A 21,316-nucleotide genomic window follows, 5' to 3' on the forward strand; every position below is an offset into this window, starting at 1 on the left:
ACATATCATAGAAAATGTATTCTTGTGAATGTGGTAAATCTTTTACCCGTAGTGACAACCTTCGTCGTCATCAGCTCCAGAGTTGCCAAGGAGGGCCATCAGTGAAACGAGTGAGATTAGATGACGCTGCAGCACCTATGTACACATGTAATTGTTGTAATGTGATGATTCCATTGACTCAAGTGAATTCTCACAATAGAACTCTACAACATAAGAATAATACATGTGTTCAATTCAGTGATGGTGTTCAAATTATAAAGAGCGCCTTCAAACGTCGGATTGCGACATACAGGGTGCAGAGTTCCATTGTTTCCACCGATTACATGTTATTCTTTAATGAAATCAGGCAGAAAGTTATAGAATTATTGGAATCGGCCATCAGGGTTCACAAAATCATCAAAGTGAATATGGAAGTATTTGGGAGTTATATTCTACAAACACAAGACCTGAAGGAAACCAAATCATTTAATTCACAGAATAGAACAGTTGATCAATCTACTGATTTGAATTCCTTATTTGATGGATTTCGAAATGGGATTATCGCTCAAACTACAGAATTCCAGGAACGTGATTCAGGTAAACATTTCTACCAAGTTTTAATTGGATGGATTAGTAATATTGTTCTGTATTTAAGGTTGGACTTGTGAAAAAATCATGTTTCTGGAGTTGAACATTAATAAATACAGCCCGCTCAGTGGATGTTCATATGTGAAGCTGCCTGAATGTATCGAGCGTAGGAAGGCCGTGGTTAATGTCCGTAATGAAGATCAGCATTGTTTTGCATGGGCTATCACTTCAGCACTACATCCTGCAATCGATAGAACATCAGAAGTTTCATCGTATCCACATTTCAGTACAGTCATAGATGTAACAGGTATGAATTTTCCGGTAAAGTTGAAAGATATTGTGAAATTTGAAGACAAGAATGATATTTCAGTTAATGTGTACGGTTTAGAAAGTAAATTCGAGAAGGGTAAAATAATGTATGAAATAATTGGACCATTACGTTACTCTCAGAGAAGACTTAGAAGACATGTCAATTTGTTACTTATCACAGATGATTTCGGTAATAATCATTATTGTTGGATTAAAGATCTTTCAAGATTAGTTTCAAGCCAATTATCGGCTCATGAACATAAGAAATATTTTTGTGATGGCTGTTTATATATTTTTCTAATGAACAATTACTATTACGTCATAAGATAAATGATTGTAATCACTTGAGTACTACAACACCATCAACCAATTTCAAAGTCAATAAATATGGGAAAACGGTACCTGAAAATATACTAACTTTTGAAAACTTTGAGAAACAAATGAAGGTACCATTTGTAGTGTATGCCGATTTTGAATCAGTACTGAAGCCGATTCAAACCACTAAACCAAATCCTGAATACTCGTATTCGATCAAGACATTCAAACATGAGCCTTATTCATTTGCTTATTTGATTAAATGTTCATACAATGATGATTTATCAAAATTTGTTTCGTATAGGGGTATGGATGCAGCCCAGAAATTTGTTAGCAAAATCGAAGATGATTTGAAAAATATTTATGAAAATCATCTCAGGTTTCCTATTCCTATGGATGTACAAACTCCTGAGGAAGAGGAACAGTTTGCTTCTGCCACAAATTGTGGCATTTGTTCCAAACAATTTAATGATGGCGAAGTCAAAGTGAGGGATCATTGTCACCTCACAGGAAAAAAAAGGTCCCCTGCTGCTCATTCATCTTGTAATTTGAATTTTAAATTGCCAAATTTCATTCCTATAATTTTTCACAATCTCAGTGGATATGATTGTCATTTATTCATAAAGGAATTGTATAAAAACAAAGATAAAGTGGATGTCATCCCACAAACTAATGAGAAATATATATCTTTCACAAAACATCTCTTTACACACTCCTATACGGATAAAGATGGTAGGGTGAAGAAGAATTATTTGAAAATGAGATTCATTGATAGTTTCAGATTCATGCCTAGTTCTTTGGAGAATTCAGGTGCAAATTTAACATCTGATCAGTGTATCGAGATGCGCAAACATTTCCCACAAATTGAAAATTTCAATTTGATGAGAAAGAAAGGTGTATTTCCCTATAGTTTTGTTGATGACATCGAAAAACTGAATCATCCAAGACTTCCAACCAAAAATCAATTTTATGATAAACTCAATTGTGAACATGTATCAGATAATGATTATGGGAGAGCTCAACTTGTTTGGAATTTATTCGAATGTCAGGATTTGGGTGAATACTCTGATTTATATTTAAAGTCAGATGTGTTACTATTATGTGACATTTTTGAAAACTTTAGAAATATATCTGTTGATAAATATAAATTGGATCCGGCACAATACTTCACTGCACCCGGATTATCGTGGGATGCCATGTTGAAATATACTAATATTGAATTGGAATTACTAACTGATATTGATATGGTTCACTTCTTTCAACAAGGTATTCGTGGTGGAATAAGTCAATGTAGTGAAAGGAAACATAAAGCAAACAATAAATTTTTACCGGATTATAATCCAAATGAACCATCTTCATTCATTTCATATTTGGATGCAACAAATCTATATGGTCATAGCATGTCGCAACCATTACCAACAGGTGAATTTTCATGGTTAGCACCTCATGAAATTCTCAATCTTGATATAATGAATGTGGATATTGATAGTCCTTATGGATATGTATTGGAAGTGGATATACATTATCCCCAAGAACTTCATGATAAACATTCCGATTTACCATTCTTAGTTGAACGTTTGATACCTCCATATGCAAAATCGAAAGTTCCCAAATTAATTCCAAATTTAAACGACAAAAGAAAATATATTGTTCACTATAGAAACTTACAGCAAGCTGTCAATCATGGTTTGATAGTGATGAACACACATAGAGTATTGAGGTTTAAGCAATCATGTTGGATGAAGCCTTATATAGATTTGAATACTGAAATGCGTAATAGGTCTAATAACAAATCTGAAAAAGATTTCTACAAACTAATGAATAATGCAGTCTATGGAAAAACAATGGAAAACGTAGACAATAGAATTGATGTTAGACTCATTACACATTGGGAAAATATAAAAAGAACTATAGGTGCTAGTTGTCTCATATCTCGACCAAATTTTAAAAAATGCTCTATTTTTACAGAAAATTTTGTTGCCATTCAATTGGCTAGAGTAAAAGTTCATTATGATAAACCACTATATTTAGGATTTTCCATTCTAGAATTATCTAAAACAGTTATGTATGATTTTTTCTATGGATGTATCAAACAACAGTTTGGAGAAGATGCGTCCTTACTCTACACTGATACCGACTCCCTTATTCTCAAAGTAAATACAGACAATTTCTATGAATTTATCAAAAATAATATAAATAAGTTCGATACATCTAATTATAAAATAGGAAACCAATTCAATATTCCAGTGACAAAGTCAGTTCTGGGTAATTTCAAAGATGAATTCCCAAATGATCCAATAATCAGCTTTTACGGTACAGGTGCTAAAGCGTATTACGTGAAATCTGTTGATGGTGAACTGAAGAAGGCCAAAGGTGTGAAACGATCTGTTATAAAGAATGAATTGACATGTGAAGACTATGAAAAAATCATTGAAGAGGGAGGTATGATATTCAGGAAGATGAACTCGTTCAGAAGCGTATTGCATGATATTTACACTGAATTGAAAAATAAAGTCGCTTTATCGTATCATGACGACAAGAGATTCATCATTCCGAATACCACTCGAACTCTTCCATGGGGTCATAGCGATATAGAATTTTATCGAAATGATCCTAATGATAACATTCGTTGGGTGTCTGAAATCGTTCATTCTTTTTCTCAAGAGAGCGCCTTAGACCAACTAATCAATTTGTTGACTGTAGAGATGAATAATTGAATTATAATTCGAAGTATTATTGCTTATTCCTTCAAACCGGAACATTCTTATTTGTGATTATTTGTGATTATTGTATTATGTATTGTATATGTATCACTTTTACCAAGTTACTTAGATGTATAAAAAATGATAAAAATATTATTTGTTTCATTTCTATTTTCCTAACCAATTACTGTAAAGTATATAACATAATGTAAATGAAAGAAATATCAGTTTGAAAAGAATCATCGTAGAGTGCACAATGTCTAAAACAATCGATAAGTTTGGTAGAAAAAGAAAATTGGGTGGTAATGTCATTCGAGGTCCTCCCGGGATTGGTTTTAAATTAACAAAAGATGGTCATTATGACATGCAAAGAAAAATATTGAAAAATATAAGCGAACCAATTGACAAGAGTGATTGTGTAACTGTATCATATCTTGAGGGGAAATTAACGGAACAAAGGAGGTTATACTTCTAGCCCTACAAGCTGCAATACAATCCACAATAGGTAATATTGCTCGCGATGCCCGTCAAGCATTTGACGATAAAATTGCAGAGGCTCGGATAACTTTCACTCGTAAATTTGACAAACTTACAAATGATGTGGACATAAAAATGTCTGACATAACAGCGTCTACAAATAAAAAAATTGATGCTATGTCAAACATAACAGGGACTATAATGAAAAAGTATGATGTACTAGAAGAGAGAGTTGAAGTTTTGGAGAAAAGCCATAAAGTCAGGCCATCAGGTGGACTGGGATATCCAGGACTGGACATTGATCCAAATGTTAGAATAATAGAACCAAAACCAAAACCAACAGATGACGTATTAATTGAACCAACATGGTGAATTTACTCCCGCGTTAGGTTAGATTATTAATACATACTGTAGGTTAGGGTCATAGTGTGTGGTTAGGTTAGGTTTCACGGCGCGCGAAGCGCGCGGGTGGGGGTTGGGGGCGGCGGGGCCGCGCGTAGCGCGGCCCCGCCGCCCCCCACCCCCACCCCCCCCTCCCTCCCCCCGGGTGGTGGGCGGTGGCCCCATTACGCTCGCGCCGGCGCGCGAAGCGCGCCGGCGCGAGCGTAGCGAATTGGGGCGTAAGCCGCGCGGAGCGCGGCCCGCTTTCTTCCCACCATTGCTCACCCCGCCCACTTCCTACCATTTCTCGCCCCACCATATTCCAACCATTGCGCATGCACGCCCCCACCTCATTCCCTCCACTCCCAATGATGTTGATACCCGAGGAGCACGTTCTTCTACATTCAGTACGACAACTCCAGTCATCCAGAGCAGTCCAGCCATACTCAACCAGAAGCAGTGTACTATACGACGAGGAGCTAAGTTTGAGTAAGTTAACAATGTACTTTAATTTTTTACATCTACTAACTTTGTATTATTTTACATTTTCAGAATGGCATCCAACACTCAGGAATTAAATAACGCTGTGGCATCCATCATGCCTATGACAGAGCAGGAGAAGGCATCCACTTCACGAGTTAGGTGCAGATCCACCAGCCCTGACTTATTCGAGGAGGAGGAGGAAGTCAGGCCTGTAAAGAAGGTTTGCCAACGACCTGCAGCGAAGGTTGGTCCTATTTCTAAGTACCGAGCTACTTGCAATAGGACTAATCCTTATGCAGGTAGTTGGTCGACCGCTCCAAACAGCTTAAGGCCCTCCACACCACCCGCAGCAGTAGTGAACAACCTAGGGCGCCTTCTCCGGAGGAGCCACCAGTTGTATTGTCCCCATCGGAGGAGGCTCCCATCGTATTCACTCCGTCGGTGGTGCCGCTTTCGCCGATGCTGGCAACACCGGTGACGAATCCTGAAGTGTTAGTGCCACAAGTGCGACAGCCTATCGGAGAGGTTAGTGAAATGTTGGACAGTTTTCTACAGAGATGTAAGGAAGCAGAACATGCTTCTCGAGCTACTGAGGCCGCGTTGGTTAAAAGGAAGCGCGAAATGGCTGAAATTGTTAACCGACGGAGGGAAGCAGAAAAAGTAATAGCCGAACTAGATCGGAAGTATGCATCTCTGGAGAAAAAGTGTGAAGCAGATACCTCTTCGATAGAGACTTATAAAAAGTTAGTGACTTTTATAAAACTTCCCATAGATTAAGTGTAAGTGTAGTAAGATTAGTTTTAGGTTAGTTAGGAATATTTAATTAAGATAGTTTTAAGTTTATGTTTGTAATTTTAGGAAATAAAAATAAAATAAAAAAAAAAGAAGTGAAATTAAGGGTGTACATTGTTTTGGTTTGGTACACATTGAACAATGCGATGGTTGGAGCATTTTTTTCTCACTTCGTCTCATTATTATTTCCTTTTTCTATTTCAATTACAAGTTCTTCTATGCAAATACCTCACATCAATTTTTGTGTTCTCTAATCTATTGTAAATAATCTCTTGGGAAGAAAATATGTTTCATAATGAAATCAATAAGTATATTTCATATATTTCATATAGTATTTTCAATTTTCTCTTTCATGGAATATAGCTCATGTCATTTTTGAAATTCATTCCCACTTAATCCCCTCTCCTCCCTCCTCCCCACCCTCCCCCACTCCCTTTCAAAAGTATAAAAGTAGGAATTATCTGTTGGAAAATTCAGTTGATCAGCCACCTTCAACATGGAACCTGATTCAACTACTGAGCCGTACAGTGACCCAGCGCATCAACATCCTTACTGGGCTTCTATCCATGAAGGTTTCGTTACCTCCACGACTGCACCTCACTCGATGAATTATGATGACATAATTTATGATGATCGGATACAAGTGCTTCACGTTACTGGAACCGATCAAGCGGACCTGTCTGATGGGGATTATCCAGATCCCTATGATTGGCGGAATGATTACGAATGGGATACACAGTCCGGAAACACAGACGACGACGACAGCGATGACGATGATGACGGTGACGCTGACAATGAGTCCGATGATAGTCCTCCCCCATCCCCTATCCTGATTGATGAAGTCCTGAATTCAGACGATGATATGTAATCGTTTCCTCATTTCTCCCATCCTTTCTATTCCTTTCCTTTCCTTCCACGGAGTACACACTTTTTGGTTGGTGTACACGAGGCACTGCGAGGTTGGGGCAGTGTCTTTTTCCCTCTCCCTTATTAGTTTTTTTTATAATAATCACTCAGAGTTTCTAATAATAATAATCACTTAGAATTTCAAGAAAATTGTCATTCTTATTGCTTTCGAATTTCAAACACTGAATTGTTCTACATTTACACTTCACCCCCTCCTTTTTTTTTCCATATAAATAAAGCATCAATCCCAGTTCTATATCATTCTTCCACAAAGTCGAGTGCTGATTCCACCACCGAACCGATGAGTGTACCAGAGTGTTCTATGACGAGTACAGGCCCCATCCAGGTACATAGAATAGATTCAACGTTCGATCATTTCAGTACAAATTTTGCACAAATGCTGCAACGTATCTATGATCTACCTGATGATTTCCCGGCACGTATGGAAGAAGGTATGCAAGAGGAAGTAGAGGCAGAGTTAGAGATGGATGTCAATGAGTTAGACGATCTAGAGGATAACGAGCTAGATAATTATGCTAATGATGATGCCATTAGTATATCGTCTGATTCAGATGATTATGAGGATGACATCATCAGTATATCATCAGATACAGATGATGATACAATCATCATTGTTTCTGATGATGATGAGGAGCGTTAGTCCATACCATTGCATGGATTAATAAAAAAACAGCCCTTTTCAGGGCTACAATTGAAGACTGAAACAATAAAAAAATAGCTCTTTTCAGAGCTATCATTATACTTTCAAACAGAAACAGGTTCATACCATTGTTAACATTATAGTCTCAAACAAAATGTATGTATGTAAAAGTATTCATCATTATATGCATACAATGATTGACAAAATGCCAACTTCAACTTTCATTTAAAGTAGTACTCATCATATGCATAGATATTCAATGACTATCAAATTCCAAATATCGACTTTTCAGTCAAAGTAGTAATTTATTTGTCATATAATGTATAGATATTCAAAGACTAACAAATTACTTAGACTTTTATTAGTCAAAGTATTCATTTGTCATATAATCTATGAATACTAATACAACTAACTACTGTTTGTGTGAATAATGTAGCCCTGAAAAGGGCTGTTGTTTTTTTGACCAGTAGGTCCACGGTTATTGTGCCACAGGTTGGACATTATTACATATAATACATGTAGATACTCGGGTGAAGTTTGTTAGTGGCCTCTCGCAAGCTTCACACCAATTCTGTCCCATTTCCATAATTGAGACAGTGTTGTGGGTGTTGACATGGGCATACCACCCTCCATTATTGTTTCTATGCGAATAAAACCGAAAGCAGCACCAACATAGTTTTTTGTTCTCTCCATCTATTGTGCTGATCAATACGTATGCATCCATTGCACAATACAAATCCAAGGGATCTTCCAGTGTCTCACTGACATTGAGCGTTCGCATACCGATCCTCAAAGCACCATCGCCTTCAGTTGTGTCAGCTTCTATCCCTTCATCATCTCCTTCTTCATCCATGACCCTCTCAAACTCCATCACGTCATCATCTTCGTCGCTTTGGTTGGCCTCGTTTTCAACTTCGTCTATCTCATCTTCATCGACTCCAACATCTTCTGCTTCAACTATCACTTCCTCTAGCGGAACATTGACATCCTCATCATCTGATTCGTCTATCCAATTGTTTTCATCAACAGCAGATATTCTATTTAATGCAGCATTTATTTTTGCAGAATTCATCTTGTTGTTGTTTGCTCACAGTTGTAGAGAGTGAATGAATGAACTCTAGGTTTGCAAGTCGACTTATATAGGAGGTGATGCGACTCCCACTTGACTCGTTTAGAGTGGAATAGTAGGAGAATTATCCCACTATACTTTCACATGATGTTGATTTGTATAAATAGAGATCGTAGGTGTAGGAGAGAGCATTCAGAGTTTCTGTAAGTCATCTCTTAATATTTCTAATCGAATTAGTAAAATGCCGTTTCCAAAAGAGTGGAATGAAAAACCAAAAGTGTGTGTCTACCCAATGATGATTGCAGGGGCTATTGTGTGCTACTTTTGTCAAATAAGTAGACCTAAGGATTCAATCAATCCATGTACTGGTATGTGTAGTGATTGCGTGTTGCGGATTCAACTATCGCCTCCTTCTCATCCACCGAAGCGAACAAAATCGGATTATCATCAACAACAGTTACAGTGTCTGAAGTGTTCCGAACCTATAATATTTAACAATATAGGTATCTGTAGAAATATTTGCGGTACCTGTGCTGCCGTTCCAACTCCACTGCAACGTTGTTTGCGTTGTGATACATATTCCATGAATTGTTGGAATCATGTATGCAATGCATGTAGAAGTACTTGGGATCTGTGTGAGAAGGTTGGTCAACTCTACCCCAATAGGAGAATCCATTTTTTTCAATGTTGGTGTTCGACGCACGAGCAACAACTATTGAGGAATAGAGTCAAAGAACGTTCCACATCCACAGAGACATATTAACATTTTTCATTTTATATTTTTTATTATCGTTATTGTCCTCTATTATTAATAATATATATAATATATATATAAATATATATATATATATATATAATATATATATATATAATATATAATATATATTTTGAATTTATTTGTATTATTTTCTAACATTTAAAAATACATGCATGCAACACAAAGTTTTCCTCTTAAATGACAAAGATTGTTACATGCGTGAATAGTTCAGTGAGAGAGCGCATGTGCCAGTTGATGAAAGAGCGCATGCGCTAGTTTATTTTCTTCTATAAATGGTGAGGTCTCAGTAACATCATCACCTTTCCTATCCACATTCTATTGCTATCACATATCATTCCTCAGACCTTAATAATCATGAGCTCTATGCCGCTATTGATTGCTGAAGATGGTTCACCACTTGTTGATATCGATCAGACTGATTTTGAAAATATTCCAGTATTACATTTATCGAGTCAAGATTCGATAAATGATTTTGATATTAACGACTTCGTTAACTTTGCAGATGTGCCAGAACCAAATGAGCAAATTATTATTGAGAATCCGATCGTTTCGCAATTATCATCACTCAAACACTCTTCATCTACCCTTCCTCTTGGTGTTGATAAGAAATCTAGAACAATCAAGAGGAAGGTTACTAAGGCATCTTCATCGATTGTCACTGACTTTAAAGAAAAGAAAGAATCCAAAAGTGTTGTGCGACAGAAAAAACCCGCAACGAAAAGTGACAGATCGAAGAGGAAGCCAAAAGGTACTCCTAAAGAAATGAAGAGTGATTTGAAAGCTGAACCGCTATCTTCTTTCAGTCCCCTCCATCGGTTTGGGGAAATGAAAAGGAAAGCAAAATACCGTCTTGTAAAGGCACAGATGACTATTGCTGAACTTGAAAAGAGTGAGCGAGCTATTAATGCTAATAATGAAACTCTTGAAGCATTAGATGCCAAGATTGCATTAGCGAAGGTTGAATTGGCTAGAATGTCTAAAGATGCTGATGAACTCCGTTCAAAAATAGGTAAAGATAAGCAATTCCATCAACGTTCGAGAATGCAAGCTCAGGCTGAGCTTGAGGAGTCGACTAAGCTTTATGAGACGGCATTATCAGTGAGAGATAATTGGCAAAAAGAGTTGGATACTGCATTTCAAAGTGACGGCGATTAGTTTTGGGAATGATAATGTGTTTTCAATATCGTGAGTTGAAAAATATAAGCGGGAATGGAGTATACAATTAATTTGGTTTGGTATACACAGAACATTGCGAATGGCTGGGGCAATGTTTACCGCTGCAATATTTTTCAATTCACATACTTATAATTGAAATGAAAACAATAATGAACTTTAATATTACTTTATTCATAAAAGTCACTATTAGATACATTTAAACCATATTTGATTCATCAATCCAAGAATTTTGTTCGCTAGGAAGACCTAACCACTTTACATATACTTTATTTTTTCTTCTCTTCAACACCTTCTCAATCAGATATACGTCAGGATTCTCGGTTCGTAATAACTCTTCTTCGTAAAAACATCCTCTAATCGGCTGTTCATTCATATCTTCAAGATTATAAGTCGTTGGGATGGTTTTATTAATTTTAACAATCTTGAATAGCTCCGTGGTAAAATTCGCAGTGTAAGACTTTTCAAAAAATATTTTTGTATTTACTTATACGTACAATATCATTCAATTGGAATTTGGGTTTACTTTGTCTTCCTCCAATTCCATTGATACCCTTGAATTTCAATTTTGTTGTTGAATCAACATTGATGGGTGCCATACCTATTGTACGATGAACTTTATTATTATATCTACTAGTTATAATTGGAAGAATATCAAGCCATTTGTGGTGACCTCTCATCGAAAATTCCTTGTAGAGCCATGCCTTTATTGTACGAATCACTCTTTCTGCTATAGCTGCCTTCTTTGTGCTGAATGTTGAATAATGATTGATATTATATTCTCGCATGAGAGATGAGAAGCTTCTATTAAAAAATTCTTTCCCTTGATCGCTTTGTATATGTTTAGGGGAAAATTTGGCTTTCTTCAGTACATATTTTCATTGCATTAGTTATTGTACTACCTGTTTTATCTTTAACTGGCACAGTCCATAGATATTTTGAGTAACAATCAATTACATATACTATATATATCGGTATCCTTCATTACTTTTTGCATAAGGTTGTAGTTCAGCTAGATCTATTTGCCATAGATCTGCAAAACCTTTGATGGTAGTTATTCTTCTACGAAAATTACGTCTTGCAGGTCTGTGTAATTCATTAACAACTTGTCGTTTGATATCACTTACTTCATTAGTCATTCTATTTCAATATGATTAAAGAGAAAAAAGTGATAATGTTACTGCATTGAATGATGATGTGACAGTGATCATTACTTGTGGATATATATTAATATATTATACCTTCTTCACGTAATTCTTCAATTATTGAAATTATTTCATTATCATGTCCGGTATGTCCAGCTGACTTTGATGCTACCAATAGTCGTAGGCGAGCAACTAACTCTTTCGGTGAATTCCAGTACACATAATTCGCAGGTTTAGAATTATATGTTTTCTCCATTTTCACTCGTTTGAGTGCTCCACCAATTTTACTTCTACTCCTAATTGGATATTGTCGTGAGTCTAATAGTGGTTTGATGACTTCACGAAATTTTTTAGAATTTGTATTTTTAAAACCATTCTTCAGATGATATTGTTTATATGGAGCATTCGTTATTTTCAATATTTTGGAATATACTTGACGAGTTTCTTCATTATCAACATCTTGTGGATTCTTCAAAAAGATCATATCATATAATTCTGGACTACCTGCGCATTCATATTTTTTCACTTTATTAGCATCCCAAAATGAAATGTTTCCATCTTTGAAATGTACCACTAGACTTCCCATTTTCAGCTTTTGTGTAATTGGATCCATACGTACGCCAAATGTTCCATCATATGCTGGATTTCTAGATTTTACATTATTCAAATGTTTCATCAAAACATCTTCACCACTTTCATTCATAACAGGTGAGATGTCAGGATCCGAGGAATCGATGTGGGACGATGATGGTGTTTCGAATAGAGTTGTTCTCATATCGTCTTGAAGTGTGCTCGTGTCACTATTCACAGATGATACACCATCAAAAGATTGTTTTCTTCTTATTGGAGTACTCATGGGATAATTTGAAGTAGATTGAACAGATCCACGATTTGGTGATAACACTGCTGATTTAGAAGTAGCGTTTGATGATAAAACATTCAATGGTTTCATTATGGGCTCATACAATCTTTCAAGTGTCGAACGATTTTCAATATTATCATTCTTGATAGAGTTGAATTCTGTCTGACAGCTTCTGTTGTCTCTACTAGTTGACGTTTCAAATTCATTTCATTGTTTTTATGTTCAGAATCGTTTTTTGTATTCATAATGCCCTTTTTTAATTATAGCTCAATTCGTTGATGAAGTGACCTCTACAATATTCAGTGATCGAATAAGTTTCAAAAACAAGATCATGGGTATATAAAAACTATCGAATCCTTTGCGATATCTACCTTCATCTATTTTTCTATCCTTATCAATTACTAGAAATCCATATTGATCCTCCCAGCATTTAACACACATCAATTGGAATTGTTTGAATGTTACATCGGGTGAAACATGATCTGAATAAATGTGATGTAAATTCGTCTCATCTTGTTTGAACATTATAATGAAATTGGTATTGTCACGCACTAACTGTTTGGGTACCCGTGAATATGTCTGTGCTAGATAAAAACAATCAACATCCTTATGACGTCCCATACAGAAATATGATCTAATAATATCTTGCTTTTCACATATCACATCATCGAAAATGAAAACAGAATTAGGCTTAGCGTCGGAGGGTCCACTATTTCTGCATTATTGCTGAATGTATAAAAACCTAATCCTTTTATAGGTTCCAAAACACTTCGCAAGTACTGATATTAGGTTGATTGAGTGACTTCGAATAGAGATACACATTTCTAAATCTCAATCCTTGTGGATGTGTTAATAGTGATATCATTGCATTCGTCTTTCCACAATTTGAAGGTCCTATAATGAGTCCTCGAACTGATGATGGAAGTAGTGGACCATGTCTGAATACTCTTTGTCCATTCAATCCACACCCAAATTTCTCATCTAGATTATCTACAGCAAACTTTTCTTTCTGTTTTACAATGCGCATCGTGCCGTGGTTGGAGACTATATAAATGTTATTAGCTTATTCATTTCAATGTGTACCATCAAACGATACGGACGTATTGAAAGTGATCGTAAAAATAAAAGAGGTTGTGGTTTTGTTAATGATTTAATAAACAAACTTCCTTTCGAATTACATCTACCTGGAGGATATCAATACTGTGGACCGGGTACAAAATTGAAACAACGTTTAGCTCGTAACGATCCTGGAATCAATAAATTAGATATTGAATGCAAAAAAACACGATATTCAATATTCTAAGCATTCATCTGATCTTGCAGCAAGACATTTAGCCGACAAAGAACTTGAATACAGCGCTTGGGATAGGGTTAAATCAAAGGACGCGAGTATTGGGAAAGAGCAGCTGCATTACTTGTCACCAACATTATGAAAGCGAAAAGACATATGGGCATGGGTTGTAGTACCAATAAGAAAAAATGTAAGAGGAAACAATCGAAGAAAAATAATATTAAAAAAGTTGCATTTGGTGCTGGGATAGTCCATAAAGTGCGAAATGTATTGAAGAAAGCTGGTGGGAATCAATTTGTGACGAATAATAGCAAAAAAGCTATCACTGTGGCATTGCAGGCGGCACGTAAATACCTTAAAGCTGCCGGTGGAAAGAAGAAAATCCGCACACCACGCATAATTCCTGTTCCCAAGATCGGTGGACTTTTACCATTGATACCAATTTTTGCTGGACTATCCGCACTAGGAAGTTTGGCGGGAGCCGCTGCTGGTATACCAAGGCCGTGAATTCGGCAAAAGCCAGCAGAGCGGCTTTAATGGAAGCCAATCGTCACAATAAAACCATGGAGGCTGTAGCATTAGGCAAACACGGAAGTGGAATATATCTCAAACCATACCGTAAAGGTTTAGGACTATATTTAAAACCATACAAAGCCACAAACAAAACAAAAAACTGATTGAACCCCTACCTCAGAGGCCTCTTACTGATCTCGATCTCAGTTATTATGCACAAAAAATGAAAATTCCACATTTTCGTGGTGTTTTTATGCGTGATAGATTACCATCTTCAGGTCCAAAACAAAACGAGACAGCTATTGTTAATTTAGATGTAATAAGTGGACCAGGAACACATTGGGTGGCATATAAAAAATGTGGGAAAGAAGTCACATATTTCGATAGTTTTGGAGATCTACCCCCACCATTGGAATTGACTCGATTCTTTCGAAAATGTTCGAATGTAAAAATCAAATATAACTATGATCGACAACAGAAATTTAATACAGTTCTCTGTGGTCACTTGTGCTTGCAGTTTCTCTCTAAATAATTTTCCAAATAAAAATGGATTCAACACCAAAACTGGATCGGGAGGCTATCAAGGGAATGGGTTTTCACTTAGAATGTTTTCAAAATATGGTACCTTGAAAAAAATGGATAAAGTGATGCTTGCAAATATGCCTAAGGAAGTGATACTTGCATGTGTTGCACATGAGATTGCATATGTTTGGGAAAAGTGCCTAAGCATCTGCAAGATGACATCGATAAAATGAAACATAGATATTGTTATGAGCACCACCACGATCAAAATTCTGATTCGGATGTTAATGATGGTCCTATACCTCGAAAATCAATGTGTTGTATTTGTAATATAGAGGATGTGAATATTGGTATCAATAAAAATGATACTTATTACAATACAACACCTTCCAAAAAGTGTAAATTGTCTCAAATGTGCTGTTGCTGTGTACAATAATAAATTGAAATGTGTTTCAAAATATTCATCAGTCATGTCACGAAAGTTCGAGCTACAAGCTGTCGGGACAAGTGTCTTGAGTGCGGATTTTTTTCCACCAATTGAATTGGATAGGAACAGTCGTTATGGATTAGGACTTTTGGGATTCTATGGATGCAATACAATCAATAATATAACTGAAGCTAATAACTTAGTTAGTTTTAGAATCAGTAATGACAACTCATCGATATCCCAAAAGTTGACAATTGAAATTCCATGTGGTGCTTACGAAATAGAAGAGATCAATGCCGTCATACAGAAACATATCATGTTCAGATTGTTTCATGATAAAAAACCAAATGATGTCGTTGCAGATGATATTTTCTATCTACACGCCAATAATAATACATTCAAATGTGAAATGCGATCCAAATATGAAATTGATCTGACACATCCAAATTCTATAGCAGAAATGATGGGGTTCGCTCATGGAATATTTCCACCAAATCAGATACATGAATCATCATTACCAATAAACATTACAACTGTGAGACTTATCCGCTTAGATTGCAATATAATATCTGGTTCATATATAAATGGTGAAGAATCTCACATTCTTTTCTCATTCGATATTGATGTTGAACCTGGCTACAATCTTACTGAAGAACCACACAGTATTATATATATGCCTGTCAGTCCAGAAGGTCGTCAATTGATTCACAACATTACAGTGCGTATTTTGGATGAAAAAAATAACCTTATCGATTTTGGAAGTGAAGAAGAGATTTTCATTATTTTGGAATTGAAGAAAATCGAATAACTGTTGTTATGGGTTTCATTTACAATAGACAAAATCGCATTGAACAATCCCAAACGAGTTGTACTATTAAAAAGAAAGGTGTGCATAAAAAGAAAAGTGTGCATAAAAAGAAGCTCATTCCACAAGTGTATGCTAAACAGTTAGCACATAACGCTCTGTCTGTGAGTGATCTTAAATTTTTGAAATCGATTGGATTGAAAGTGAGAAAATAACAATGGTGCTCGAAACAAACAGTGAAAAGTTGAATATATTCAATGAACCAGTGCTCGATCATTCTCTCATAAGTTTACATGAGCACACATATAAGCCCTATGGATCACCGCTATTCAGGAATTCGGATGAAATCAGAATTGCAATCAATAATCAAGATGTTATACTAGATATTGCCGACAGCTTCATTTACATAGAAGGTAAATTCACCCCCAAAGATGTAGCGAAAACATGCTATCTCTCGAATAATGCAATTGCATTTCTCTTTGACGAAATTCGTTATGAAATGGGTGGTGAACAAGTGGCTGTTGTTAGAAAACCTGGGATAACATCTACAATGAAAACCATGATATCATTTGGACAATCTCATGCTAACACATTATTGACATCTGGTTGGGGACTTTCACAATTGAAGCAAGATATCTTGGATACAAGCAGTCATGTTTTTAGTGGAAAACTACCACTGAAATATTTGATGGGTTTTGCTGAAGATTACAACAAAAGTATCTTGAATGCCAAACAGGAATTGATTTTGATTATCGCTCGATCATTCAAAAACTCGTATATAGGTGAGGTTGATGCTGATTTGGAAATAAATAAAATCGAATGGAAAATAAGACATATTGTACCAGATGATAAACACAAGCTCAAACTTTTGAGTAGAATAAACAAAAGCGGTCTGAATGCCAAAATCAAATTGGCATATCGTATGTGGACCTCTATGAACTACCATCATTACGTGGGACTTCTTCAGACATATGGGCCATCAAAACAACTAATGCATTGGAAACTCCTCGTTTTGTCATCATCGCATTCCAAAGTACTACCACATCTGAAGATAGAACACAGGATATTACAAAATTCACAACTGCTGATATCAATAGTATTCGAGTATACTTGAATTCTGAAGTTTATCCATATGAGCGTTGGAATTTGAATTTCGATAAAAAACTTAATGCTCCTGCTTATTATGCTTTTGAGAGTTTCCAGCGAAGTTATTATGATAAAGATATGAGTGAACCTCTGATGGACATTGGGCAATTTAGAGAGAATCCACTATTCGTCATCGATTGTTCCCATCAACCGAATGCAACAAAATCATCAACTATTGATATAAAGATTGAGTTTGAGACGAGGAAGACCAAGTTTCCAGACAACACTAAAGTATATGCATTAATTTTGCATGATACAGTTTTAACATACAATGCATTGGATGGTTCAGTTCATAGCAGATATTGACACTTTTTTTTCACTCTATCATATACTGTTTTATGATCTTTTTTTTATTTGTAACTGACTTATATCACGTATTGTATTTTATATCATATTTATTGTTTTGTAATCATTTTCTATTGTATTTCATGAGATTTAAATAAATAAAACATGAAAATAATACAAAGTTTTTTATTTGACATCATTTATGATTTACAGGAACATACAGACTATCTAAAATAACTTCTTCCTCATAATCATCATTTTCGCGACCATCTTCAATTTCCTCTCGATTTTCATCATTCAATTCAAAGTGATGAATAATCCATTCTGGCAAGTATGGTTGGAGGCTATACAGGAATCTTCTTAGGTTCAGTTCAATCATAACCTCACAAAGTTGCCACAATTCCAATTCATTATCCAAAAATTTGTTACAAACTTCTGCACCACTCCAATAGTTCTCAGCATCACGAAGGCATAATTCGATTTGTTTTTCATCATAGCATACACTCATATCATAATTGCTTGCATGTTCGGCTCCATCACCCAACACCTTCAATTTAGACGACAAATGTTGAACCGATGATTTGAGATCTACAACATCGACCCAATCTTGACTTGCGTACTGCATCCACATCTTTAAATGGTGGAACTGAAATCGAATAAAAAAAAACAATAAGCAACCTCCAATTTATCAGTGATATAATACTCACATTCCCATTTTACTTGTAGTTACAAAGTGGGTGTATTCAACTAAGTTAGTAATGTTTATATTTCCATATAATTATCATCTAATATATGAATATTAATGAAGCAATAAGAAATTCATTATAATTACTATTATTATTCAATCATATTGAATTTGACTAGAGTTAGCGTTTTCACACCAAAAAACTTTGTAAGCTATGACCTAAAGAAATTCGCTATAAATTATTACAATTATTATTCAATCATATTGAATTTAACTAGAGATCGCGTTTTCATGCCAGCAAAACTTTGTTGGCTCTGTCCTAAATACACCATCGTATATTTACCACCTGATGAGTTGATACAAGATATATCGTCATCACTGAATTGCAACGAAATACGTTTTGGTAGCCATGTTTTAAATAATTTATCATTGCTCACATCTTGCAAAGTTAATAAAATTGATTTACCAAATCGTGTAGAATAAGTTGACATATTTTTAATTATGTACACTTCATCAATTGGCAATGATGATAAGGCCTTTTGCTCTAGTATTTCAACCTCCTGTACAATCAAATTATTAATTTATTCAAGTCTACTTTTGAAACGGACATGATGATAATATATATGAAAATATAAACAATTTCCAACAGACAAATACACTCACCGTCTTCCTTCTATTACGAACTGAATAACACTCTACCAATTGCTAACTGCTGCAGATATATTCGTCTACTGATTTCATAGTGTGCCAAGCATTTCTTTTATATTAAACAGTGCGAGTCACCCCCACCATGAAACCGTGAAAGGTTCACATTGCTAGTTGCTATCCACTAGAGATGCCTGACGTCACAGCCAAGCCCATCTCCCAATTTGATGCGATAACAGTTGCCGGCACGAGCAAGCAGTGATCGTTGCGCTCTCGGAGAGGGCAGACGTTTGCACAGTCCTCGCCCGCCTGCGTGTCACCATCAATAGCGAGGGTAGGGTGATGCGTTACGTCACATCATTCACTGCTTCGAGAGCGATAGCCGAACAAGCAATTGTCGTTGCGCTCTCGGAGAGGACAGACGTTAGCACAGTCCTCGCCCGCCTGCGTGTCACCATTGATGGCGAGTCTGGGGCGTTACGTCACATCCTTCACTACATCGAGGGAGGTGAGAGCAGACCGATGAATACGCATTACTCTGCCACACGTCGTGGAGTGAACATGTCGCTCTCTAGCCGTTGAACGGTTATTGCTGTGACGTCACTCCACTACTAACTTGGTGCCCTCACACCGATGGAGCATTCATTACTTGGAGGATCTTCGAAGTATGCAGACGTATGTTTGTACATAGACAAACAAGCACATGATGAAACCCTGTACCGTGCATTCTCTTACACACACACACACACATACACACACACAAAATCTCATATGAAAAAAAAATCTGAACGATCCATGCACCAGACACTTCAAGGTCACAACGCCTTGACTTCACTGCACAACAAAAAAAAGCAAATAACACGTCATATTGGTGGGGGGAGGATTAGAACCGGAAAAAATTTCTGAACAATCCATACACCACACCCTTCAAGGTCACATCACAGTGACTTCACCAAACAACAACCAATAAAAAAGCAATTAATACGTCATAGTGGTGGGGGGAGGCTTAGAACCGGCTCAAATCTCCTACTTGTGTCCACTTCAGACTTGAACGATTCAGTAGATTTCAAAGTGGTCTGTGTCATATGAGCTATACATTGGTTTTCAATTGAGTTACTGAAGATGTTCTAACAGAGATCAAACCGTGTCTGAAGACTGTAAATGAGGCAATTTACATACGTACTAGAAAATAAATATTTCGAAATAAAATCTCGAAATATCCATCGCTCCCAACTACCTGAATCGTAGGTTCTGGTAAATGTCTGCCAAAAAACAACTACTTTCCCGGCTAATACCACGCTGAATATTGAATTATATCCGGCATACATTTTTGCAGACGTCACAGAGTCTGCAAAAATGTATGCCGTCTTGCAGATATTTCTTTTTCATCCAGCCCAGGACGATGCTGAAATCATTCGGGTAGATGCAGGAAAGATCCGACCTGAACAAAAAAGTGCCTGAACCTGGATTAATTTCAACGCGGCTCAACTGCATGCATGATAGCTTCATCTATGAGAAGGATTGGTAGTTTACCAATCCATGTTACTAGTTAGTAACACCTCCATTTCGTGAATGAAACCCCAAGCGGAAATATCCCATGTACCAGTATGCTAACTATTACATCCCATGTACGTACCATAACCTCAAGTGGCCAAGAAACATCCCATGTACCAATACTCCAACTGTTAGAGTATTGGTATAGTCGAAGTAAACGATATTGTGCACTCTTAAAGTTAGCGGTACTCTCAAAAGCCGAAAAAACCAATACATAGAAATGAACCGGCTGCGAGATATTCCACATGTACTGTAGAATTGGCGGTTTGTATTGGATAATTTTTACTAACCGAGTTTTATGATTGGCTGAAGAGTCATGAAATTAAATTTGAATCTTGTTACGGTGACAAATGTAAATCGGGGAATGCAGCGATGGTTATCGTCATCGTGTTCAGTTCAGGAACTGATCGCGATTTGAGTGTTGGTATTCGATATTGGTGCAGTTATAATTACTTAAAAATTTTTGTTATCTGTTAAAATGTGGCGTCCTTGGACAAGTACTAATAGTAATAACGAGTTTGATAACAACGCAGACTTTATCCTGTGTAGTGATTCCAATATCGATGGTGAACAATGCGAAAAAGACATACAAGTGAATAAGATTCAAGTGCATTTGAATATTGAAACACAAAGAGTATGTTTCAATGCATATAAGAATCTAAATCTCAAGTTTGGTTACGTGGAAAACAACTACAACTACAACGACTACAACTGAAATCATAAGGAAGAAATCGAATACTTCCTGCCATAACGTGAGTTGCTATGACAAAACTCTCCAGAATTGGATAAAGAAACAAGGAGTTAAATTTAATATACTGAAAAA

At 36.3% G+C, this 21,316-nt stretch overlaps 2 protein-coding genes across 2 annotated transcripts in view; both read left to right on the forward strand.

Moving 5' to 3' along the window:
* wake (ankyrin repeat and fibronectin type III domain containing protein wide awake) overlaps window positions 1-21,316 on the forward strand; it is a 199,830-nt gene that overhangs the window by 45,636 nt on the left and 132,878 nt on the right. The gene's annotated exons all lie outside the window — the stretch shown is intronic.
* LOC141484586 (uncharacterized) overlaps window positions 1-21,316 on the forward strand; it is a 36,766-nt gene that overhangs the window by 10,032 nt on the left and 5,418 nt on the right. The window contains exons 2-3 of the mRNA XM_074179556.1: window positions 4,871-5,240; window positions 5,304-5,603. Of these exons, the coding sequence (XP_074035657.1) occupies window positions 4,871-5,240; window positions 5,304-5,603 (670 nt within the window). The remainder of the gene's footprint in view (window positions 1-4,870; window positions 5,241-5,303; window positions 5,604-21,316) is intronic.

Source organism: Leptinotarsa decemlineata, unplaced genomic scaffold (assembly GCF_025532065.1).
Source record: "Leptinotarsa decemlineata unplaced genomic scaffold, Ldec_3_MD MMD2_tig00026282_RagTag_RagTag, whole genome shotgun sequence".
In the NCBI taxonomy this organism is placed as follows: Eukaryota; Metazoa; Arthropoda; class Insecta; order Coleoptera; family Chrysomelidae; genus Leptinotarsa; species Leptinotarsa decemlineata.